The sequence below is a fragment of the Podarcis gaigeae genome (genome assembly GCF_964106915.1).
Source record: "Podarcis gaigeae genome assembly, chromosome: 2".
In the NCBI taxonomy this organism is placed as follows: domain Eukaryota; kingdom Metazoa; phylum Chordata; class Lepidosauria; order Squamata; family Lacertidae; genus Podarcis; species Podarcis gaigeae.
The window spans coordinates 112,850,624-112,876,541 of NC_139679.1; the positions used below are offsets into that span (position 1 = coordinate 112,850,624).

General features: G+C 45.7%; 3 protein-coding genes across 4 annotated transcripts in view; all 3 read right to left on the reverse strand.

The window, feature by feature from the left end:
- The window catches only part of LOC310839500 (zinc finger protein RFP-like), a gene marked incomplete at its 3' end in the record, with an annotated part of 53,357 nt that overhangs the window by 12,541 nt on the left and 14,898 nt on the right, over positions 1-25,918 (reverse strand). The gene's annotated exons all lie outside the window — the stretch shown is intronic.
- Positions 1,148-25,918, reverse strand: part of LOC310837606 (zinc finger protein RFP-like) — a 37,627-nt gene continuing 12,856 nt past the window's right edge. The window contains exons 1-8 of one of the 2 annotated variants that reach the window (XM_083724466.1): positions 22,352-22,384; positions 21,775-22,203; positions 20,676-20,771; positions 19,835-20,065; positions 18,063-18,085; positions 17,374-17,495; positions 16,566-16,598; positions 13,496-14,812 (exon numbers count right to left, since the gene is read on the reverse strand). In XM_083724466.1, the coding sequence (XP_083580592.1) occupies positions 14,253-14,812; positions 16,566-16,598; positions 17,374-17,495; positions 18,063-18,085; positions 19,835-20,065; positions 20,676-20,771; positions 21,775-22,203; positions 22,352-22,369 (1,512 nt within the window). In that variant the 5' untranslated portion in view covers positions 22,370-22,384 and the 3' untranslated portion in view covers positions 13,496-14,252. Of the gene's footprint in view, positions 2,071-4,364; positions 4,398-13,495; positions 14,813-16,565; positions 16,599-17,373; positions 17,496-18,062; positions 18,086-19,834; positions 20,066-20,675; positions 20,772-21,774; positions 22,204-22,351; positions 22,385-25,918 lie in introns of those variants that run through there. The other variant, XM_083724465.1, reaches the window with a different exon arrangement.
- Positions 5,056-10,286, reverse strand: LOC310837926 (zinc finger protein RFP-like). Its single transcript, XM_083725171.1, has 6 exons — positions 9,625-10,286; positions 9,048-9,476; positions 7,949-8,044; positions 7,108-7,338; positions 6,715-6,737; positions 5,056-5,446 (listed from the first exon to the last, which is right to left on the reverse strand). Exons 1-6 carry the CDS (start codon positions 9,640-9,642, stop codon positions 5,362-5,364), a joined length of 882 nt encoding a protein of 293 aa, XP_083581297.1. The 5' UTR covers positions 9,643-10,286; the 3' UTR covers positions 5,056-5,361.

Sequence of the window (25,918 nt, forward strand, 5' to 3'; positions counted from 1 at the left end):
GTAATCTTTGACGCCTCCCTTTCTATGGAGGCACAGGTTAAAGCTATAACAAAGGCTGCATTTTTTCATCTCCACCGAATTAAGCAGTTGGTCCCTTACCTTTCTCGCCCAGATCTGGCCACTGTGATCCATGCGACGGTCACCTCCAGGCTTGATTATTGTAACTCCCTCTATGTGGAGCTGCCCTTGAGACTGACCCAGAAACTCCAGCGGGTGCAGAATGCCGCAGCGAGACTCCTTACGGGGTCCCCAACACGACATCACATTCACCCAGTGCTATACCAGCTGCACTGGCTCCCAGTGGAGTACAGGATCAGGTTTAAGGTGCTGGTTTTAACCTTTATAGCCCTATACGGCCTAGGACCATTGTACCTACGAGACCACCTCTTCTGGTATGCCCCATACAACACCTTGAAGATCCCTGGCCCCAGGGAAAATAGACTGGCCTCGACCACATCAACATGGGTCATGTTGGGAAATGTTAAATCTGAAGCCAGTCATTTCAAACATAGAGGAATTGTTTGGATTTTTATTTCACTTAAAATCACATATTTTCAGAAGATTCCTGCTGGTTCAGACTATGGAGCCCTTGTTTATTACATATATTAAAGACTCAAATAAAGCAACAGCAGTTTAAGAGTTACAATATAAGAGCAGACATGAGCACCTTGTCCTCCGCGGGTTCAAACAAGAGATACTTAACAGTGGTTCTGCAAATTCCCTGAGCAGCTTGGACATTAAGTGATTAATGGCACCAACAAATGCAGTAAGCGGAATTACTTTTATTTATTTACAAGGTTTCTTGCACACCTTTCGACATCAGGTCCTAGGGTAGGTGACAACAATTAAACAATTATAAAAAGAAATAGAAGAACTACTTGAAGCACATAAAACCATCCAAATCTGGAGATAACAGGGGATCATTTAAATGCCCCCATATCAAGTCTCTATTTGTGTATCATGTATTTGCAGAGTATTCCTCTTTAACTGTGCTTCTATTATGTGTGTTTCTGTTCTGAATAAAATACAGCTATACGGTTGTGATCTGGAACATGCTGTGAATCTGGATCGGAGCCTCGTGCCAGTTTCCCATTGAAAAGCCTCCCTCGTCAGCTGTTCCCCCCACCCCGAAGCTGTGGGTAATGGCAGTTTTCATGTGTTTTCCTTCCCACAACAGAGCACTATTTGGAAGAGAAAGCCTGCAGGGCCCATTCAGACTTGACAGCAATGACACTACATGATAGAGTCAGACTGTTATTAATTCCCTCTAAAGAAGTTGGCAGTTTGGGGCAGGGACTTAATATCCTGAGCCCTTTCCACACCACACATACTCCCCCCCCCCAAAAAAAAAGTTATTTCCCCAGACGTTTGAGGGAGGAAAGTATGGGTGGGGAGAGGATTCAGTTCCTTCCTCCTGACCCCCCACGCTGTTTTTTAAATTTCCCCACCCATCCCTGGTTTTAAAGGACTTGGCACCTCCCGCTGGCCTGTCAAGTTTGCACCAAATGGCAACCTCATCTCATTTCCCCACACAGACAAAGGAGCAGATTTTCTCCCCAGAGAACGAAGCATCGAAGGTAAAGAGAGCATCATCTGAGTCATCATCATGGAAGGTTACTAATCCTGCTTCATAGTTCACAAGCACACGGATCCTCCTTGGCTGACTCCCATATGTGCTGAACGCAAGGGGTCGTGTGCTGGCCGAGGGTGATGGTCCCAGAGATATTCCAGGAGAAGTGGAAGTATAACATGCATCATTAGAAATCTTCCCAATAGCCCAGATACCAATTCCATCATTCAAATTGACAATATTGTGACCCCTTAAAGACTCCGTGACAACCCCCACAGCCCAGAAGTTCTCGTTCCCCACGTCCACTATCCAGGAATGGGTCCCCGAGGTGATTCTCTCAACTCCTATAACATAGGAACAACTACTAATGTTCTTATTTGAGGATTTGGAGACATGCCATAGTAGGTTCCCATACATGGGTGTTGCTTGGCCATACGTTCCTTGGGCTGTTGCTTGGCGATACACTGTTAGGACTAGTTTAGGAAATGCCATGTCTTCATCTACAAGAGAAAGGAAATAATTAGGGAGACAGCGCCCAATACCTGCATCCAGGTTTTGTGCAGCTCTGAGGAAAAGGCTTGAAAAGCCAATGTACTAATGAGGTGGGGGTGGGAAATCACTCCTCCATGCAGGTCAGTTCAGAAACTCAGGGAGCCCCCCCCCCCTGAGGGCAAGGATGCTAGCTCAGAGGTAGGCTTGCTTGCAAAGGTCCCTGGTTCAATCCCTGCAGGGTGAGTTCCCTGGATAAAACCACGGAGAGCTGTTGCCAGTCAATGTTGGCAATATGAAGCTAGATGGGCCAACAGCTTGGCTCTGTAGAAAAGCTGCTTCCTATGCTCCTGTGCTGAGCCCTTCTCCCAATCTCACATGTAAAAACCAAAACAAAGAACCCTACCCAAGCTGGAAATGTACTTTCTTTTCTGGAGGTCCAGACAGCTGAAGTAACGCTGCCCAATCTGGAACCATATGTTTTACGTGAGGTCCAGGGAGCACAACACTTAAGGAACAAAACCGATATGAGGAAGAAGTTAAGACTCACACTTGGCTCCAAGGTAATGCTTTAGATTTAGAGTGCTTGGAAGTGTGTTCATGCCAAAATCTAAAATTTAGCCAAGACCAGAAAGAAGAGGAGTTTCAAGAGCACTTGAGGAAATTCAAGGACTACTTGAATAAATATTGTAATATAAAAAAATAGAAATTACTTGAAAGAAACAAATAGGCCTAGGATTAAATTAAGTTATAATTAAATAAATGGGATTTAGAATGTTAAGAAAAGTGAATAAGATGGACTATAACTGGAAATTGTTTTAGTTAAATAATGATATTGGAAAGCTGTTACTTTTAATTACAAGGAAACTCAGAAGGGAGGGATTTGGGGAAGTCAACCAAGATGTTTAAAAGGTTGGATTTGTGAAGAATTAAGTTTGTTGTTATTGTTTATTGGTTTATTGTTCCCCCTTTTTTCTTTCTCTTTTTTCTTTTTCTGTTTTTGTGTATCAGTTTGCTTTGTGGTTTGTGTTATCACTGTGGAAAATCTAATTAAAAAGTTATTTTTTAAAAAAAAATAGATTTGGAGTGCTTGGAAGTGTGTTCTCGCCAAAATTTAAAATGTAGCCATCGTATATGACCGTTTGACGTCTTCCATGTTGCTGTAATAATGTGCTTGGGGCTCGTGCCTTGAGGAGCACATTTCCCATGATGGGATGCCCTGAGATAAGGGTGCCAGGTGCACTGGGTTGCCATAGCAACACCAGAAAGGTCGAGTGTGCGACTTGTGGAGTAATTCACCCTCCCAATGGTCCAGGAAATGTGCCCACATGTAGAGACAGGAATAGTAGCCTCTGTGGCATTGCTTTCATCCTGTCTGTCTTGTCTGTGCCCTGTCCCGTTTGCTGTCAAGGGTCTGACTCTGTGAGACTCAGGGGAAGAGGCTGTGGGTTTTGCACAGAAGCATTAGCTAGCACGGTGATCAGTGTCAATGGATGCGCTCATACATATCTTTACTTTAAAGACCGGAAGAACTGTGTCTTGTGTCTGAAGACATTAAACACTTCGTTACTTTGAACTGTGTGGGAGGAGTTTCCCCCTTAACGAACTCTGGAAGATGCTGTTCAGATGGGAGAAGGAAATCTCTGATGACCCCGCTTACTGTGCTCATAACACACACCAGTTGAGGTGTGGTGAACTCCCAGCAGACTTCAGTAAGCTACAGCATTCCAGCATTACCATTACATTTTATGAAAACATTGGAACGGGGGGGGGGGGGGGGGAGTGTTTCAGAAAAATCATTGCCAAATAATGAAGATTACTCAGAATTTTAAATAGAGAAATAGAAAAAAAAAGAACACTCAAATGTCAAGCTTCAGTTACTCTTGTTTGCTTCCCAGCCCTCCAGTTCTGAGATAGAAGACAAAACCAGAGTTTTGAAGTAGAGCAGAGTTTAGGGATGTGACAGGGTGTAAAAGGCAGCAAGACAGAAAGATAACCAGAGCACGAGGGTTGACTCCTGTTTTGAATGCAAGGCTGTGGCTATGGGATAAATAAGACTCTCTCGGGGTGTCCGTGTTGTGAACCCCTCCATTGTAGGCTCAGATTCTATATATGTGGGAATAAACCATATATCCTAAAGACACCACAGTCTCTGCAGTCTCTTATTTCCCAAAAGGAAATACGAACCCAGGGGAGGCAGCTTGGGACCCCAGCAATCTTGTGCTGCTGGGAGATTGAAGTGCAAAACCCTCCCATTTCACATCTGCAAAAATTTTTTAAAGATCTGTCAAACTTGGAAATGTACCTTTTTCATCTTGAGGTCCAGAGAGCACAATGTCTGAGGGAAAAAAAGTGAAATGAGGAAAAAGTCAGTATTCATACTTGGCCCCAAGGGCATTGCTTTAGATTTAGAATGTTTGCAAGTGCCAGAATCTAAAATGTAGCCATAGTACTTCATCTTCCTCCCTCTTCCAGCATTAGCATTAAGTATTATGAAAGCATGTTTGGGGTGGGGGACACACAGAAGAGTTGCCTCCCCCAGCTCTGAGAGAGTTAGAAGACAAAACCAGTATTTTGGAGTAGAGTTTAGGGATGTGACAGGCTGTAAAAGGCAGCAAGATGGAAAGAGAATCAGAGCACGATGGTGGGTTCCTGTTTGTGACAGGCTGGGGCTATGGGAGAAACAAGACTCTCTTGGGGTGCCTATATGTGTAAATAAACCATATATCCTAAAGACACCACAGTCTTTGCTGTGCCTCATTTGCCAATAGGAAACTCGAACCCTGGGGAAGCAGCCTGGGACCCCAGAATATTCACTGTTTGGAAACTGGCATGGCATGCAACTCTATCTGTCTGTCTGTCTGTCTGTCTGTCTAGCTATCTAGCTATTTAGCTATCTAATCTATCCCAATTCTAAAACATCATACAATGACCCTTGTTACCTTTGAATTTCTTGTTCTCCTTCTCCAATTATCTATTTGCTGTTTTAATCCATAAGGAAAAACTATTGCATCTATGGTTCTATTCTTATTTTCATTACACCTAGGAAGAAGAAAGTGAGGTTTATTGTGCTCCATCAGGTCATTCTCAAGTCATTCTTAATTCAGTCATCAGAATGAAGGAGAAAAGTGGGAACAGCAGGAAGATACCAAGGGATCGTCCATGATAGGTTTGTCTTTCATTTCCCCTGGTTTCCCCAGTAAAGCCCCCGCTGTTTACCACTGAATCGGAACAAAGGTCAGTCAGGTTTTCTGTGGGTTGACAGCTGAATAGAAGCAAACATTTGTCGGGTTTTCTGCTGATTAATGCTTCTTCCAATTCAGTGATAAGCAGCAGGTTTTCCCAGGAAAAGCGGTGCGACCAAAGGAAAGCTTCTCGGAAGTGTGCCTAGAAATAATGGGAAAAGCAGAAGTGTGGATGAAACCCTGTGATAGCAACTAATGGTATTGTCTGCCCTGTGACCATTACAAAGACCTATTACAAACTAGAAAATGATGTATAAGGGGGTGGAGAGTATAAAGTGTAAATTTACATAAACATTTTTTCATTTAAAAATTACATATAAATGATCAATCCGTAATCTATTTTACCTCTTTTAAAAAAATCAACTTTACTGTGAAGATGCAGAAATATTTTCAAACAATCTGTCTGAAATTTTGGCGCACATGTTGCATACCGTACCATGTTTAAAATTATAGCTAGGTCAGAAGTGCCTGATTAACTTGTGACAAAGTTGTGATTTGTCGCTGCTTCTGCCTGATCAGAACAGGGTATAAATCGGCCCAATTTGGTCGAGGATCCAGGTGAACCAGGAGCACAACTTTACTGAATATTTTCTCCAACAAATTATGTCTGTACATAATGTATACAGTAATTAATTAAGAGCATCTCTTTACCCTGGCCTTTGTCATCTAGATGTACTTTAGGACCCACCCTGTTTTCTTGGATTGTAATTTGTTTTCACTATTTTTAATATTGTATTTTAATTCACAAGCTGCCCTGGAACCTGACAGTGGAGGGCAAGTAAGAAATCTAATAATCTACCACCATCAACATCTTTGATATGAAGTATACAGTAGATGAAGAAATATCATCACTCCTTCCTAAAATATGCATTTTATATACAGTGTACCTAGGGTTACATACGCTTCAGGTTACAGACACTGCTTACCCAGAAATAGTCCCTGGGGCTAAGAACTTTGCTTCAGGATGAGAACAGAAATTGTGCTCCGGCGGCACAGCAGCAGGAGGAGGCCCCATTAGCTAAAGTGGTGCTTCAGGTTAAGAACAGTTTCAGGTTAAGAACAGAACACCAGAACGAATTAAGTACGTAAACAGAGGTACCACTGTACATTCTCCCCCCCAAAATCCTATCCATTTTTGTATGCTGTTCTATGCATCCCCCAATGTGCTTTTTGTACATTTCCCTGCATGAGATACACAGTTTTGGGTGGATTTTTTAAACGAAAACATGAATCACAAAATTTGTAAAAGTATGCAATCAGATTGGTAACTGTTTTCTGATCTGCTTATTAGTCTGTAAACTGTGAATTAGATTAGTTCACATAAAAGTATAGACCAAATAAAATTTTCCCTTACCTCAGAGGAAGGAAATTAATATTATTCATTTTCATATTCATAACAAAGCCACATACCTTTCCAGGATGCTTCTCATATTCTAGATGGAAGATACAGAAGGAGAGAAATTCAGTCCCTTGCACCAGTTGCCTCCAGCAGTTTATTACTTTCCCCTTTGCTTTATATATCAACCAAATACTGAAGTGCACACACCTACTGTAAATACCGTATTTTTTGCTCTATAAGACTCACTTTTTCCCTCCTAAAAGTAAGGGGAAATGTGTGTGCATCTTATGGTGCGAATGCAGGCTGCGCAGCTATCCCAGAAGCCAGAACAGCAAGAGCGTCTTGTGGTCTGGTGCGTCTAGAGTGAAAAATACGGTACTTCTACAGACCAATGAACAGAGTGTGTGGTGGTACAGCCCTTCCCCAGAGGACAACCTGGACGGTTTCGTTCCACCATTGCTCACCTGCAAGAATTCAGTCACTGGCTGCTTCTGTTTCTCCTCCAGCTGCCTCATTAGGTTGTCAAGGGAGGCCATTTCATCACAGAGTTTGGCAATAAATTGATTCCTACAGTTTTTAATCTCATCGTCCAGTTCCTTCAATTGAGCCAGCAGGAGGTGCTCTTGTTCTTCCAGAAACTGGTGCAATTGCTTGAAATCGGACATGATTTCCTGCCTCTCCATGTCTGTCTGCTTCTGCAAGGAGAGTGTCATGGCCAGAAAAAGACATTTAGATGTCCCCTTAATTCCATGTGCACAAGTTGACTGGCAGGGCAGCTGATGTTTACTTCAACACTCACAAAGGTATAGAACATCAATCACAGCTGAGGGCAGCAGGCAGGCTAACCTAGCAGGACACAGCCTCTTTGCTTGGCTCTGTCCTCAGTATTTTCCTGCTGCTCACCTACCAATCTATCAAGCTGCTGCTGTTCTCTATTCCCTGCCTTGGCCACCTCACTCTGCCTAATAGTAGGGCCGTGAGGAAGTGACGAGAAGGAGGAAGACTGGTTTGGGGGGTTCATTCTTAAAGGATTAATGCTGGCATGGGTGGACATTTATGGACTCAAGGACTACATTCGCCCTTAGACAACCCTACCAGTTTTAGCCTGTCCTGCTGAATGTTGCCTAAGCTTGCAGGCAGCTGCTCTTCAAGGTCTGAAGCAGAGATCTTTCCCAACTCTACCACCCAATATCCATTTAATTTATAATGCCAATAATCAAAGCTGGGACACTGTGCAAGTGAAGAATTAAGGCCTCACTCTGTCAAGTATAACCATGATGGAGAGGCAAGAAGGTTTGCACCTACCAGCAGATTCTGGCTTTCTGTCTCCCCCTTCAGTTTAGAAGACAGAATTTCTTCTCTTCGTTTGTTCAGGAACTCCAAATGACGCAGGATTTTACCCTGGGGTGGTTGAAAAGGCATTTGGGTTAGTTTTGGCAGCAGAGATATAAACTGTAACAGGCATGTCTGTTCAAGAAACCAAGAACATGAAAGTTGAAAAGAGTCTACGTGCAGCTTCTAGGAAACTTCCGTTCTCAATGTGGAATTAGATTCGGCCACCAGCCAAAGCTCCTGACAACCTTTCCACCGGGCAGCCCTCCTAGACCATTGTGGGGGGACTATCCTGAGCAAAAAATGGTGGGAATAACATCCATTTCGCAACATAAATTCTGAGACTAGAGAAAAAGAGAAACTGCTGGGACCTGGGGAACATCAAATGCTTCCACAAGGCTGGCTCATACAGAGTCAGACCTCTGGTCTGTTTTCTATACCGACAGAAAGTTGCTTTGGGGCAAAGGCTTTCCCTAGCCCTACATAACAATGCTAAGGAATGAACCTGGGACCTTCTTCAGTCAAAGCAGAAGCTCTACTGTTGAGCTCTGGCCCTCAAATGATCTTCCAGCCTTCTCCTGCCCTAGTAGTTCTCTGGGCTCCTGGGGCAGGAAAAAGTGGGAGATGGTTGAAATGAGCATATTTCAAGTTCCCATATAACTTCTTGGGAATGTTCCTACTTCTGAATGCTCAGGACAAGATAGGAGCTGCAGGCCTCACTATCTGGCCTCTCCCCAGGCTGGAACATTCGCCAGCTCCAGTTCACATCCTCGAGTCTTTTTTTGCCTGACTTGAATGTGTCCATGAACTCCACTAATGCTTTCCACTTACTTAGATGGCAGACAGGGACGGCAATGAGAGCGTTTGGGAACGAGCCTACTGCAAAAAGGTGAAATTTTCAAGTGTTGCTCTGTCCCCTTTTGCCTCGGGCCCCAATAACCAGCAGCGTTTAGGACACAAACACCCACCCACACACCCCACCTGAATGTCGCCTTGAGAAAAATGCAGCCTTCAGGCTGAAATACTTTCCCCATCCCTTGGAAGTCTGGTCCCCAGTCCTACAGCTCCCTACCTGATACTCCTCAAAGGCCTCCTCCTTTGGGATCACCTTGTGGTCCCTGTGCTCCTTGGATTTGTCACACACCACACAGATGGGGTCTTGGTCGTCTTCGCAGAAGAGCTTCAGGGGCTCCTGGTGTCTCTCACAAACCCTTCCCAGCGCTTCCGCTCCTCTGGTCATCTGAAGGCTGAATTTCTTGGCTATTTCCACAATGCTCGCCAGTTGCCGGATGGGCCTGACATTCCCTTGCTGACAAGGTTCCCTGCACTGAGGGCAAGAAGCATCTCGGTCCGGTTTTCCCCAAGCCTGGGTGATGCAGGTTTGGCAGAAAATGTGACCACAGTCTATGATCACTGGATCTGTGAAATATTCCAGGCAGATGGGGCATGTTGTTTCCTCACAGAGGTTCTGGACTGGACTCTCGTCTGCCATTTCGCCTGCCTGATATGAGAATAAAAGCCTTTGTTTCGTTTCTCCAGTTTCAAGTCACAGGGTGGGTCTTTCCCTCCCTCTGGGTGACTCATTGTTCTTGCAAAGCAGCAGCATAAGCCAGAAGAAACCCTCACAGTGTGCAGCTTTACATCTGTACCATGAATTCAAAGTGCATGGTGTCTGCCAAAGAATCCTGGCAATGGCCATTTACCTTAAAAAGCTACACTCCCCAGCACCCTAAACTAACTACAGTCCCCTCGAAAATTTATGGGAGAGCCATGTGGTCATCATGAGGCTAATAAAAGGTCAAATACTAACTGACAGGAGCAGGAAGAGGAAGGAAGTAAAGACTGAGAAAAACAATTGTTTACTTGAGAAGGAATCAGTGAGGGAAGAATTGGTTTCCTGTCTCCCACCCCCAGTTCTCAAACAGTATCTTCTTGCAAACACTGTTGCTCCAGTCCCAAATGTTAACAGGATTTGGGGACAACTAACTTTGACTTTTGAATTACCACAGTCGGGACACTGTAGCTGATATGATTAGGCTTTTAGATCAAAATAAAATTAAAGTAAATAAGCCCAAAGAAAGAAAAGCAAAACCACACGAGTGTTTGCTTAAGTTTATGATTTCATGTGTTTTTATTGTGTGTGTCTGCCCTGAACTCCCCATCCTGGTCCAGCACAGTAACCACTATACCACACTGTCTGTATCTGAAGGAGCATCCAATCCAAGTTGGGTTTAAGGATAAAGAGCCCTGAGAAGGGAGAGCAGTTGGCACTCTGGCACTGCCCGTGGGCACCGTTAGCATCCAGTCAGCATACTGAGCAGGAAGACACTGTCTTTCCCCCTGCTACGGTAAGATGGAATATTTTTCTATTTCAATTGTACTGCTTATTTTAAAATTTGCTGTCTCCATGTATAAATTAGCACAAAGAATGACAGAATTGTAGAGATGGAAGGGATCCAAAGCGTCTTCTAGTCTCAGGACTCTCAGCTAATGCATCTCTGACTTTCATGTACATTTTCATTTAAATTTCTGACCTTTTGTTTTTGGTGATACGGAGATGGTGGATCTGCTCTGTCCAAATGCCCTCGCTTGTTTACTTATTTACAACTCCTGCTTCTCTTTGTTCCTTAATTCCTTCACATACTGTCACTTCTCTGCAAACACTCACATTCCTCATTTCACCTTTCCCCCTTTCGGGGGTTAGAGTGATTAATCTTGTAGCTACATGACAGATCTTCAACATACATACACACATACATTAGTAATAAGCTTGCATAGGCATAGAGGATCACACATGCAATGTAAATAGAATCTTCTCTTTTCTGTATTAACCCTGTGTATTATATACACTGATTCAGAATATACATTGTGGTGGTGCTCTTCTCGGAGGCTGGATCTGCCACCCGAGGCAACTGCCTCACCTCGCCTCACGGGTGTGCCGGCCCTGCTGTCCAACTAGCATATAACCATCTGCATGTATTATTGTTCTGGCTGATATCTGGCTAATCCTCATGCCTCCAGTTTGGGGAAATTGCTAGTTGTGAGCTGTGGCACCCTCTGCCATACTTCAATGTTCTATATTATCTTACCCCCTAACACCCCCTTTTATGCAGTTTAGTCTCCTTCCTCACCCAGCCACCCACCCTTCTCCCAACCCCCCACCCACCCACAACATTACCTAAGTGGGAAGTCACTTGGGACTGTTTCATCAACTGCTCTATAGCTCTGTAAGGGGGGAAAATATCATTTGTTGGTATTTTCTTCATCAGCTTTTGTGGGGAGCAATAGTTCCATTATGTTTGTACCAGAATGCCCCCCGCTTTTATATGGGCTCAAATTCTATACACCCTTCTCTGAGTGCATAAGCTCCATGAACCCTTTGGTAGGAAAAATAATTGGAGAGAAAAACACGGGATAGGGTTCAGCTGGCTCCACCAAGTTCCCTATGCTGTCCTTGAAATCGTGCCCCACTGAAATAGACTCAGAGTCGCAAAGTGATTTCATGCTCTTTATTCAGCTCATACTGGTGAGGAGGAATGAATGAAAGTCCCCTCGTAAGTATCTGCTTTATATACATTATTTACACAATGGGCTGCACATGATTGGCTAATTCTGGAATTCTACTCTAAGCCAATCAGATTGTGGATTCCCTTCAATCTGGAGCATGATTGGGTGGTTCCTGCCAACCAATCATACTGCTGCATTGTTCTAGGACCAATCAGACCGCTGCATTCGGAATCCTATTGTTCTAGGACCAATCAGACTGCTGCAGTTTGGATCCTATTCGACTCAGTACATAACACCCAGTGTGAGAAATAAATGCTGACTCTTCATGATTATAAGGAATAAGATGTAATAGATTGTGTTTAGCTTGCAAAGTATTCCATGATGCTGAATCATGGACAATTTGCCATAAATTCACTGCACATGGAAATCTAGCATTTCAGGAAGAAGGTTGTAAAGAGTTGTTGTAAAGAGGTGCACCCACACCACAGTGACAGGAAAGTTTACTTGTTGCTGAGGTGGTAAACCTGTGTCTGGACTGTACTCACTGAACAGTTTGCTGCAGAACATGCATTCCCTGCACATGGACATCCAGCATGTCAGGCTGAAGGCTGGGCTAAAGCCCTGTCTGAAGGGAGCAGTTTTACCACCTCAGAAAGAACTGAGAGTACACTTATTTCAGAAAGTGTGGGAAGGAGGGCAGGGAGGCACTACATAGTTTAACCTTTTTTATTAGAGAATTGAACACTTTAAGACAGGGCTGTGGAGACTGTTGGGGGGCACTTAGAGTGCTGAACCCTTTCCCCATCACACATACAACCTTCCTTACCAAAGGTACTTTTGCCAGACATTTCCCCCCAATATAAGAAACCAACATGGGGGGGGGGGGTAAACAACTGGGAGATTTTTGGGGGGAAGGGGGAGGAAAGTCTAACAAGGGGGGTGGGAAGAAGGTTCATGGCCTTCCTTCCTGCCTTCTTTCCTTCTCCCTCCCTTGCTTTGAAGGATTTGGCCCAACCAAGTGAGTTTTGCTACTGTCAGATGGATCTTGATTGCACCCAAGGACAACCTCACCTCATTGCCCCACACTGAGCCAGGAGCAGACCCCTCCCCAGAGAACGCAGCATTGGTGAAAGTGAAGATGATGCTGTGAGAGTCAAAGTTCCAGAGATCAGGATCCTTGGGTGGGGTTGCAGTTTTGCAAAAAGATTCAACTATAACCTATTGCTTTGCAGTAAACAACAATGGACTCCTAACTCCTCTTGTCTCTGAGTTTTATTGGCGTAACTCAGAAGATAAGCCATTTTTGGCTTACAACAAGGGGATTTGCAGAACCACAGTTAAGTATCTCTAGTCTGAACCAGTGGAGGACAAGGTGCTCACGTCTGCTCTTATATTATTACTCTTAAACTGCTGTTGCTTTATTTGAGTCCTTAATATCTGAAATAAACAAGGGCTCCCTTGATCTAGGAAGTGGGGAGTTGTGGTCTGAATCAGCAGGGCTCTTCTGAAAGTAAGTGCTTATAGGTTACAGTCGAATCTTTCCGCAAAACTGCAACCCAGCCCAAGGGTCAGGGCGATGGTATTTATAACATTTCAAACAAAGGATTTCAATTTTCACCAATCATGTACATCATTACCTCATTTCATGTTTAATACACATGCGCAATAAGCATTGCAAACTAAACTTTGATTCTCACTGTGCTCTGTTACATTGTGTTAGTATGCATGTTGGGAACCTGTGTTTCATGCAGCCATTTGCACCGTGTATCAACTTGCGTTCTAACTTATGAGCTGCATCTTTGTGATTCACGCATTGGCTGCCCTACTGTCCCAGTGGGGGACGGCATCTTGCAAAACCCTCAGTTTCTTAAAGCAACAGGTTACCATAACTTCTCTATTAGAAGCATATTGAAGGATTTATAGGGGTTCACATTATCACATTCATTATAGCCCTTTGGGCCACTACCACACCCTGAGCAGCTTGGACATTAAGCGATTAATGGCACGCACAAATGCAGTAAGCGGAATTGCTTTTATTTATTTACAAGGTTTCTTACACACCTTTCGACATCAGGTCCTAGAGTGAGTGACAACAATTAAACAATTATAAAAAGACATAGAACAATTACTTGAAACACATAAAACAACCCAGCTCTTTAGATACTTAAGTTTAAATGCCCCCATATCAAGTCTCTATCTGTGTATCATGTATTTGCAGACAATTCCTTTCTGATCGTGCTTCTATTTTGTGTGTTTCTTTTCCAAATAAAATATAGCTATGGGGTTGTGATCCGAAGCACGCTGCCAATCTGGATCAGGGCCTCGTGCCAGTTCCTCGTTGAAAAGCCTCCCCTCTTCAGCTACTACTTCCCCCTGAAGCTGTGTCTGAATGGCAGTTTTCATGTGTTTTGTTTCCCACAACGGAAAGCTATTTGGAGGAGAAAGCCTGCAGGGCCCATTCAGACTTGACAGCAATAATACTGCATGATAGAGTCAGACTGTTACTAATTCCCTCTAAAGAAGTTGGCAGTTTGGGGCAGGGACTTAATATCCTGAGCCTTTTCCACACCACACATACTTCCTCCCCCCCCCCAAAAAAAAGTTCTTTCCCCAGACGTTTGAGGGAGGAAAGTATGGGTGGGGAGAGGATTCAGTTCCTTCCTCCTGACCCCTCCATGCTGTTTTTTAAACTTCCCCACCCACCCCTGGTTTTAAAGGACTTGGCACCTCCCGCTGGCCTGTCAAGTTTGCACCAAATGGCAACCTCATCTCATTTCCCCACACAGAGAAAGGAGCAGATTTTCTCCCCAGAGAACAAAGCACGGGAGAAGGTAAAGAGATTATTATTTGAGTCAGCATCACGGAAGAGTATTACTTCTGCTTCATAGTTCACAAGCACACGGATTCTCTTTGGCCAAATCGCAAAGGTAAGGTGTTGTGTGCTGGCCGAGGGTGATGGTCCCAGAGATATTCCAGGAGAAGTGGAAGCATAATATGCACCAGTAGAAATCCTCCCAATAGCCCAGATCCCAATTCCATCATTCAAATGGTCAATATTGTGACCCCTTAAAGACTCCTTGACAACCCCCACAGCCCAGAAGTTCTCGTCCCCCACGTCCACTATCCAGGAATGAGTCCCTGAGGTGATTCTCTCAACTCCCATAACATAGGAACAACAATTAATGTTGTTATTTGAGAATCTGGAGGCAACCAATGGTTGGCTAATATACATGCTTGGACCAAATTTAAATGCTGCTTGGCCATATGTTGATTGGGCTGTTGCTTGGACATACACTGTTAGGACTAGTTTAGGAATGGCCATGTCTTCACCTACAAGAGAAAGGAAATAATTAGAGAGGCAGCACCCCAAACCTGCGTCCACGTTTTCTGCAGCTCTGAGTGAGGAGGAGGTTTGAAAAGCCAATGTACTAATGGGGTGGGGGGTGGGAAATCGCTCCCCCATGCAGGTCAGTTCAGAAACTCAGGGAGCGCCCCTTGAGGGCAAGGATGCTAGCTCAGAGGGAGGCTTGCTTGCAAAGGTCCCTGGTTCAAATCCTGTAGGGTGAGTTCCTTGCATAAAACCACGGAGAGCTGTTGCCAGTCATTGTTGGCAATATGAAGCTAGATGGGCCGACGGCTTGGCTCTGTAAAAAAGCTGCTTCCTGTGCTCCTGTGCTCAGCCTTTCTCCCAATCTCACATGTAAAAACCAAAACAAAGAACCCTACCCAAGCTGGAGATGTACTTTCTTTTCTGGAGGTCCAGACAGCTGAAGTAACGCTGCCCAATCTGGAACCATATATTTGCTTAAGGAACAAAACTGATAAGAGGAAGAAGTTAGAGACTCACACTTGGCTCCAAGGTAATGCCTTAGATTTGGAGTGCTTGGAACTGTGTTCATGCCAAAATCTAAAATTTAGCCATCGTATATGACCGTTTGACCTCTTTCTTCCATGTTGGTGTAAGGCACTTGGGCTCGTGCCTTGAGGAGCACATTTCCCACGACTGGATGCCCTGAGATAAGGGTGCCGGGTTCACTGGGTTGCCATAGCAACACCAGAAAGGTTGAATGTGTGACTTGTGGAGTAATTCACCCTCCCATTGGTCCAGGAAATGTGCCCACATGTAGAGAAAGGATAGTAGCCTCTGGGGCATTGCTTTCATCATGTCTGTCTTGTCTGTGCCCTGTCCCGTTTGCTGTCAAGGGTCTGACTCTGTGAGACTCAGGGAAAGAGGCCGTGGGCTTTATACAGAAGCATTAGCTAGCACGGTGATCAGTGTCAATGGATCCGCTCATACATATCTTTACTTTAAAGACCGGAACTGTGTCTTGTGTCTGAAGACATTAAACACTTCGTAACTTTGAGCTGTGTGGGAGGAGTTTCCCCCTTAACGAACTCTGGAAGATGCTGTTCAGTTGGGAGCAGGGAATCTCTGATGACTTCGTTTGCTGTGCTCATAACACACACCAGTTGAGATGTGGTGAACTCCCAGCTGACTCCAGCAAGCCACACCTTCCAGCATTCCCATTACATTTTATGAAAACATTGGGATGGGGGGAGTGTTTCAGAAAAATCAATGCCAAATAATGAATATTACTCAGAATTTTAAATAGAGAAATAGAAAAAAGAACACTCCAATGTCAAGCTTCAGCTACTCTTGTTTGCTTCCCAGTCCTCCAGTTCTGAGAGAGTTAGAAGACAAAACCAGAGTTTTGAAGTAGAGCAGAATTTAGGGATGTGACAGGCTGTAAAAGACAGCAAGACAGAAAGATAATCAGAGCACGAGGGTTGATTCCTGTTTTGAATGCAAGGCTGGGGTTGTGGGAGAAACAAGACTCTCTTGGGGTGTCCGTGTTGCGAACCCCTCCATCGTAGGCTCAGATTCTATATATGTGGGAATAAACCCTATGTCCTAAAGACACCACAGTCTCTGCTGTCTCTCATTTCCCAAAAGGAAATACGAACCCAGGGGAGGAAGCTTGGGACTCCAGCAATCTTGTGCTGGTGGGAGATTGAAGTGCAAAACCCTCCCATATCTCATCTGCAAAAATTGTTTAAAGATCTGCCAAACCTGGAAATGTACCTTTCTTTCCTTGAGGTCCAGAGAGCACAACGTCTGAGGAAAAAAGTGAAATGGGGAAAAAGTCAATACTCGTACTGGGCTTCAAGGGCAATGCTTTAGATTTAGAATGTTTGCAAGTGTGTTCAGGCCTAAATCTAAAATGTAGCCACTGTACTCCGTCTTCCTCCCTCTTCCAGTGTTATGAAAGCATGTTCAGGGTGGGGGGCACAGAGAAGAGTTGCCTCCCCCAGCTCTGAGAGAGTTAGAAGACAAAACCAGAGTTTTGGAGTAGAGTTTAGGGATGTGACAGGCTGTAAAAGGCAGCAAGATGGAAAGAGAATCAGAGCACGATGGTGGGTTCCTGTTTTGAATGCAAGGCTGGGGCTGTGGGAGAAACAAGACTGTCTTGGGGTGCCTGCGAACCCCTCCATTGTAGCCTCAGAGTGCCTATATGTGTAAATAAACCATATATCCTAAAGACACCACAGTCTCTGCTGTGCCTCATTTGCCAATAGGAAACTCGAACCCTGGAGAAGCAGCCTAGGACCCCTGGAATATTCACCGTTTGGAAATTGGCATGGCATGCAACTCTATCTATCCATCTATCTATCTATCTATCTATCTATCTATCTATCTATCTATCTATCATCTATCATCTATCTATCTATCTATCTATCTATCATCTATCATCTATCTATCATCTATCTATCTATCTATCTATCTATCTATCTATCTATCTATCTATCATCTATTTATTTATTTATTTATTTATCTATCTATTGATCTAATCTGTCCCACATCTAAAACATCATACAATGACCCTTGTTACCTTTGAATTTCTTGGTCTCCTTCTCCAAAAAAGGATGTATTTTGGAGAAATAATCTATTTGCTGTTTTAATCCACGAGGAAATGCTATTGCATTGATGGTTTTATTCTTATTTTCATTACATCTAGGAAGAAGAAAGTGAGGTTTATTGTGCTCATCAGGTCATTTCAAGTCTTTCTTAATTCAGTTGTCAGAATGAAGGAGAAAAGTGGGAACAGCAGGAAGATACCAAGGGCTCGGCCATGACAGGTTTTTCTTTCATTTCCCCCATTTTCCCCACGAAAGTCCCCTCTGTTTACCACTGACTCAGAACAAAGGTCAGTCGGGTGCTTCAGGTTAAGAACAGTTTCAGGTTAAGAACGGACCTCCGGAACGAATTAAGTACTTAACCTGAGGTACCACTGTACATTCTCCCCCCAAAATCCTATCCATTTTGTATGTTCTTCTATGCATCCCCCAATGTGCTTCTTGTACATTTCCCTGCATGAGATACAGTTTTGGGTGGATTTTTTAAGCCAAAACAAAATTTGTAAAAGTGTGCAATCAGATAGGTAACTGTTTTTTGATCTGCTTATTTTTCTGTAAACAGTGAATTAGATTGGTTCACATGAAAGTATAGACCAAATAAAATTTTCCCTTACCTCAGAGGAAGGAAATTAATATTATTCATATTCATATCAAAGCCACCTACCTTTCCAGGATGCTTCTCATATTCTAGATGGAAGAGACAGAAGGAGAGAAATTCAGTCCCTTGCACCAGTTGCCTCCAGCAGTTTATTATTACCAAATACTGAAGTGCTCATGCCTACTGTAAATACTTCTATAGACCAGTGTTTCCCAACCAGTGTTCCGCGGCACACTAGTGTGCCGCGAGACGTTGCCTGGTGTGCCGTGGGAGGGAGGTGGGCGAGTCCGGCGGCGAGAGGCGGGGCGGCGGCGAGCACACGCGGGGCGGCGAGCGAGCTCCCTCCCAAATCCCATCGCCGCTCGCTTCGGCCGGCCGCCCCGTGCTCCGCGCTGGTGTCGGCAAGCCTTGCGCACCCGGGGGATCTCCCCCCGAGAGCGCAAGGCTTGCGAGCGGCAGCTGGCAGCGCGGAGCACGGGGCGCCCTTCGGAGGGCTCCGCGTGCTTCGGGCAACAGGCTGCCACCCCAAGCCTCGCGCGCCCAGCGGGAGCTCCTGCCGGGCGCGCAAGGCTTGCAGACACTCGCCCGAAGCACGGGGAGCCCTCCTGCCGGGTGCGCAAGGCTTGCAGACACTCGCCTGAAGCACGGGGAGCCCTCCGGAGGGCTCCGCGTGCTTCGGGCAACAGATGCCACCCCAAGCCTCGCGGGCCTGGCGGGAGCTCCTGCCGGGCGCGCAAGGCTTGCAGACACTCGCCCGAAGCACGGGGCACCCTCCGGAGGGCTCCACGTGCTTCGAGCAACAGGCTGCCGCCCCAAGCCTCGCGCGCCTGGCAGGAGCTCCTGCCGGGCGCGCAGGGTTGCAGACACTCGCCCGAAGCACGGGGCACCCTCCGGAGGGCTCCGTGTGCTTCGGGCAACAGATGCCACCCCAAGCCTCGCGCGCCTGGCGGGAGCTCCTGCCGGGCGCGCAAGGCTTGCAGACACTCGCCGAAGCACGGGGCACCCTCCGGAGGGCTCCACGTGCTTCGAGCAACAGGCTGCCGCCCCAAGCCTCGCGCGCCTGGCGGGAGCTCCTGCCGGGCGCGCAAGGCTTGCAGACACTCGCCCGAAGCACGGGGAGCCCTCTGGAGGGCTCCCTGTGCTTCGGGCAACAGGCTGCCGCCCCAAGCTTCGCGGGCCTGGCGGGAGCTCCTGCCGGGCGCGCAGGGTTGCAGACACTCGCCCGAAGCACGGGGAGCCCTCCGGAGGGCTCCCTGTGCTTCGGGCAACAGGCTGCCGCCCCAAGCCTTGCGCGCCTGGCGGGAGCTCCTGCCGGGCGCGCAAGGCTTGCAGACACTCGCCCGAAGCACGGGGAGCCCTCCGGAGGGCTCCCTGTGCTTCGGGCAACAGGCTGCCGCCCCAAGTCTTGCGCGCTGGGCGGGAGCTCCTACCGGGCGCGCAAGGCTTGCGGACAGCTTCCTGAAGCCTGGAGAGCGAGAGGGGTCGGTGCGCACCGATGCCTCTTGCTCTCCAGGCTTCAGCGAAAGCCTGCATTCGCCCCATAGGACGCACACATTTCCCCTTTATTTTTGGAGGGGAAAAAGTGCGTCCTATGGGGCGAAAAATACGGTACTTTCTTTGTGTTTATTTGATGCCTATTAAAGAGAGTTACTTTATATATAGTCAATATAGGCACAGAGTTAATTTTTTAAACATTTTCTAATGGTGGTGTGCCTCGAGATTTTTTTCATGAAACAAGTGTGCCTTTGCCCAAAAAAGGTTGGGAAACACTGCTATAGACCAATGGACAGCCCTTCCCCAGAGGACAACCTGGACGGTTTCGTTCCACCATTGCTCACCTGCAAGAATTCAGTCACTGGCTGCTTCTGTTTCTCCTCCAGCTGCCTCATTAGGTTGTCAAGGGAGGCCATTTCCTCACAGAGTTTGGCAATATATTGATTCCTACAGTTTTTAATCTCATCGTCCAGTTCCTTCAATTGAGCCAGCAGGAGGTGCTCTTGTTCTTCCAGAAACTGGTGCAATTGCTGGAAATCGGCCATGATTTCCTGCCTCTCCATGTCTGTCTGCTTCTGCAAGGAGAGTGTCATGGCCAGAAAAAGACATTTAGATGTCCCCTTAATTCCATGTGCACAAGTTGACTGGCAGGGCAGCTGATGTTTACTTCAACACTCACAAAGGTATAGAACATCAATCACAGCTGAGGGCAGCAGGCAGGCTAACCTAGCAGGACACGGCCTCTTTGCTTGGCTCTGTCCTCAGTATTTTCCTGCTGCTCACCTACCAATCTATCAAGCTGCTGCTGTTCTCTATTCCCTGCCTTGGCCACCTCACTCTGCCTAATAGTAGGGCCGTGAGGAAGTGACGAGAAGGAGGAAGACTGGTTTGGGGGGTTCATTCTTAAAGGATTAATGCTGGCATGGGTGGACATTTATGGACTCAAGGACTACATTCGCCCTTAGACAACCCTACCAGTTTTAGCCTGTCCTGCTGAATGTTGCCTAAGCTTGCAGGCAGCTGCTCTTCAAGGTCTGAAGCAGAGATCTTTCCCAACTCTACCACCCAATATCCATTTAATTTATAATGCCAATAATCAAAGCTGGGACACTGTGCAAGTGAAGAATTAAGGCCTCACTCTGTCAAGTATAACCATGATGGAGAGGCAAGAAGGTTTGCACCTACCAGCAGATTCTGGCTTTCTGTCTCCCCCTTCAGTTTAGAAGACAGAATTTCTTCTCTTCGTTTGTTCAGGAACTCCAAATGACGCAGGATTTTACCCTGGGGTGGTTGAAAAGGCATTTGGGTTAGTTTTGGCAGCAGAGATATAAACTGTAACAGGCATGTCTGTTCAAGAAACCAAGAACATGAAAGTTGAAAAGAGTCTACGTGCAGCTTCTAGGAAACTTCCGTTCTCAATGTGGAATTAGATTCGGCCACCAGCCAAAGCTCCTGACAACCTTTCCACCGGGCAGCCCTCCTAGACCATTGTGGGGGGACTATCCTGAGCAAAAAATGGTGGGAATAACATCCATTTCGCAACATAAATTCTGAGACTAGAGAAAAAGAGAAACTGCTGGGACCTGGGGAACATCAAATGCTTCCACAAGGCTGGCTCATACAGAGTCAGACCTCTGGTCTGTTTTCTATACCGACAGAAAGTTGCTTTGGGGCAAAGGCTTTCCCTAGCCCTACATAACAATGCTAAGGAATGAACCTGGGACCTTCTTCAGTCAAAGCAGAAGCTCTACTGTTGAGCTCTGGCCCTCAAATGATCTTCCAGCCTTCTCCTGCCCTAGTAGTTCTCTGGGCTCCTGGGGCAGGAAAAAGTGGGAGATGGTTGAAATGAGCATATTTCAAGTTCCCGTATAACTTCTTGGGAATGTTCCTACTTCTGAATGCTCAGGACAAGATAGGAGCTGCAGGCCTCACTATCTGGCCTCTCCCCAGGCTGGAACATTCGCCAGCTCCAGTTCACATCCTCGAGTCTTTTTTTGCCTGACTTGAATGTGTCCATGAACTCCACTAATGCTTTCCACTTACTTAGATGGCAGACAGGGACGGCAATGAGAGCGTTTGGGAACGAGCCTACTGCAAAAAGGTGAAATTTTCAAGTGTTGCTCTGTCCCCTTTTGCCTCGGGCCCCAATAACCAGCAGCGTTTAGGACACAAACACCCACCCACACACCCCACCTGAATGTCGCCTTGAGAAAAATGCAGCCTTCAGGCTGAAATACTTTCCCCATCCCTTGGAAGTCTGGTCCCCAGTCCTACAGCTCCCTACCTGATACTCCTCAAAGGCCTCCTCCTTTGGGATCACCTTGTGGTCCCTGTGCTCCTTGGATTTGTCACACACCACACAGATGGGGTCTTGGTCGTCTTCGCAGAAGAGCTTCAGGGGCTCCTGGTGTCTCTCACAAACCCTTCCCAGCGCTTCCGCTCCTCTGGTCATCTGAAGGCTGAATTTCTTGGCTATTTCCACAATGCTCGCCAGTTGCCGGATGGGCCTGACATTCCCTTGCTGACAAGGTTCCCTGCACTGAGGGCAAGAAGCATCTCGGTCCGGTTTTCCCCAAGCCTGGGTGATGCAGGTTTGGCAGAAAATGTGACCACAGTCTATGATCACTGGATCTGTGAAATATTCCAGGCAGATGGGGCATGTTGTTTCCTCACAGAGGTTCTGGACTGGACTCTCGTCTGCCATTTCGCCTGCCTGATATGAGAATAAAAGCCTTTGTTTCGTTTCTCCAGTTTCAAGTCACAGGGTGGGTCTTTCCCTCCCTCTGGGTGACTCATTGTTCTTGCAAAGCAGCAGCATAAGCCAGAAGAAACCCTCACAGTGTGCAGCTTTACATCTGTACCATGAATTCAAAGTGCATGGTGTCTGCCAAAGAATCCTGGCAATGGCCATTTACCTTAAAAAGCTACACTCCCCAGCACCCTAAACTAACTACAGTCCCCTCGAAAATTTATGGGAGAGCCATGTGGTCATCATGAGGCTAATAAAAGGTCAAATACTAACTGACAGGAGCAGGAAGAGGAAGGAAGTAAAGACTGAGAAAAACAATTGTTTACTTGAGAAGGAATCAGTGAGGGAAGAATTGGTTTCCTGTCTCCCACCCCCAGTTCTCAAACAGTATCTTCTTGCAAACACTGTTGCTCCAGTCCCAAATGTTAACAGGATTTGGGGACAACTAACTTTGACTTTTGAATTACCACAGTCGGGACACTGTAGCTGATATGATTAGGCTTTTAGATCAAAATAAAATTAAAGTAAATAAGCCCAAAGAAAGAAAAGCAAAACCACACGAGTGTTTGCTTAAGTTTATGATTTCATGTGTTTTTATTGTGTGTGTCTGCCCTGAACTCCCCATCCTGGTCCAGCACAGTAACCACTATACCACACTGTCTGTATCTGAAGGAGCATCCAATCCAAGTTGGGTTTAAGGATAAAGAGCCCTGAGAAGGGAGAGCAGTTGGCACTCTGGCACTGCCCGTGGGCACCGTTAGCATCCAGTCAGCATACTGAGCAGGAAGACACTGTCTTTCCCCCTGCTACGGTAAGATGGAATATTTTTCTATTTCAATTGTACTGCTTATTTTAAAATTTGCTGTCTCCATGTATAAATTAGCAGAAAGAATGACAGAATTGTAGAGATGGAAGGGATCCAAAGCGTCTTCTAGTCTCAGGACTCTCAGCTAATGCATCTCTGACTTTCATGTACATTTTCATTTAAATTTCTGACCTTTTGTTTTTGGTGATACGGAGATGGTGGATCTGCTCTGTCCAAATGCCCTCGCTTGTTTACTTATTTACAACTCCTGCTTCTCTTTGTTCCTTAATTCCTTCACATACTGTCACTTCTCTGCAAACACTCACATTCCTCATTTCACCTTTCCCCCTTTCGGGGGTTAGATTGATTAATCTTGTAGCTACATGACAGATCTTCAACATACATACACACATACATTAGTAATAAGCTTGCATAGGCATAGAGGATCACACATGCAATGTAAATAGAATCTTCTCTTTTCTGTATTAACCCTGTGTATTATATACACTGATTCAGAATATACATTGTGGTGGTGCTCTTCTCGGAGGCTGGATCTGCCACCCGAGGCAACTGCCTCACCTCGCCTCACGGGTGTGCCGGCCCTGCTGTCCAACTAGCATATAACCATCTGCATGTATTATTGTTCTGGCTGATATCTGGCTAATCCTCATGCCTCCAGTTTGGGGAAATTGCTAGTTGTGAGCTGTGGCACCCTCTGCCATACTTCAATGTTCTATATTATCTTGCCCCCTAACACCCCCTTTTATGCAGTTTAGTCTCCTTCCTCACCCAGCCACCCACCCTTCTCCCAACCCCCCACCCACCCACAACATTACCTAAGTGGGAAGTCACTTGGGACTGTTTCATCAACTGCTCTATAGCTCTGTAAGGGGGAAAAATATCATTTGTTGGTATTTTCTTCATCAGCTTTTGTGGGGAGCAATAGTTCCATTATGTTTGTACCAGAATGCCCCCCGCTTTTATATGGGCTCAAATTCTATACACCCTTCTCTGAGTGCATAAGCTCCATGAACCCTTTGGTAGGAAAAATAATTGGAGAGAAAAACACGGGATAGGGTTCAGCTGGCTCCACCAAGTTCCCTATGCTGTCCTTGAAATCGTGCCCCACTGAAATAGACTCAGAGTCGCAAAGTGATTTCATGCTCTTTATTCAGCTCATACTGGTGAGGAGGAATGAATGAAAGTCCCCTCGTAAGTATCTGCTTTATATACATTATTTACACAATGGGCTGCACATGATTGGCTAATTCTGGAATTCTACTATAAGCCAATCAGATTGTGGATTCCCTTCAATCTGGAGCATGATTGGGTGGTTCCTGCCAACCAATCATACTGCTGCATTGTTCTAGGACCAATCAGACCGCTGCATTCGGAATCCTATTGTTCTAGGACCAATCAGACTGCTGCAGTTTGGATCCTATTCGACTCAGTACATAACACCCAGTGTGAGAAATAAATGCTGACTCTTCATGATTATAAGGAATAAGATGTAATAGATTGTGTTTAGCTTGCAAAGTATTCCATGATGCTGAATCATGGACAATTTGCCATAAATTCACTGCACATGGAAATCTAGCATTTCAGGAAGAAGGTTGTAAAGAGTTGTTGTAAAGAGGTGCACCCACACCACAGTGACAGGAAAGTTTACTTGTTGCTGAGGTGGTAAACCTGTGTCTGGACTGTACTCACTGAACAGTTTGCTGTAGAACATGCATTCCCTGCACATGGACATCCAGCATGTCAGGCTGAAGGCTGGGCTAAAGCCCTGTCTGAAGGGAGCAGTTTTACCACCTCAGAAAGAACTGAGAGTACACTTATTTCAGAAAGTGTGGGAAGGAGGGCAGGGAGGCACTACATAGTTTAACCTTTTTTATTAGAGAATTGAACACTTTAAGACAGGGATGTGGAGACTGTTGGGGGGCACTTAGAGTGCTGAACCCTTTCCCCATCACACATACAACCTTCCTTACCAAAGGTACTTTTGCCAGACATTTCCCCCCAATATAAGAAACCAACATGGGGGGGGGGGTAAACAACTGGGAGATTTTTGGGGGGAAGGGGGAGGAAAGTCTAACAAGGGGGGTGGGAAGAAGGTTCATGGCCTTCCTTCCTGCCTTCTTTCCTTCTCCCTCCCTTGCTTTGAAGGATTTGGCCCAACCAAGTGAGTTTTGCTACTGTCAGATGGATCTTGATTGCACCCAAGGACAACCTCACCTCATTGCCCCACACTGAGCCAGGAGCAGACCCCTCCCCAGAGAACGCAGCATTGGTGAAAGTGAAGATGATGCTGTGAGAGTCAAAGTTCCAGAGATCAGGATCCTTGGGTGGGGTTGCAGTTTTGCAAAAAGATTCAACTATAACCTATTGCTTTGCAGTAAACAACAATGGACTCCTAACTCCTCTTGTCTCTGAGTTTTATTGGCGTAACTCAGAAGATAAGCCATTTTTGGCTTACAACAAGGGGATTTGCAGAACCACAGTTAGGTATCTCTAGTCTGAACCAGTGGAGGACAAGGTGCTCACGTCTGCTCTTATATTATTACTCTTAAACTGCTGTTGCTTTATTTGAGTCCTTAATATCTGAAATAAACAAGGGCTCCCTTGATCTAGGAAGTGGGGAGTTGTGGTCCGAATCAGCAGGGCTCTTCTGAAAGTAAGTGCTTATAGGTTACAGTCGAATCTTTCCGCAAAACTGCAACCCAGCCCAAGGGTCAGGGCGATGGTATTTATAACATTTCAAACAAAGGATTTCAATTTTCACCAATCATGTACATCATTACCTCATTTCATGTTTAATACACATGCGCAATAAGCATTGCAAACTAAACTTTGATTCTCACTGTGCTCTGTTAC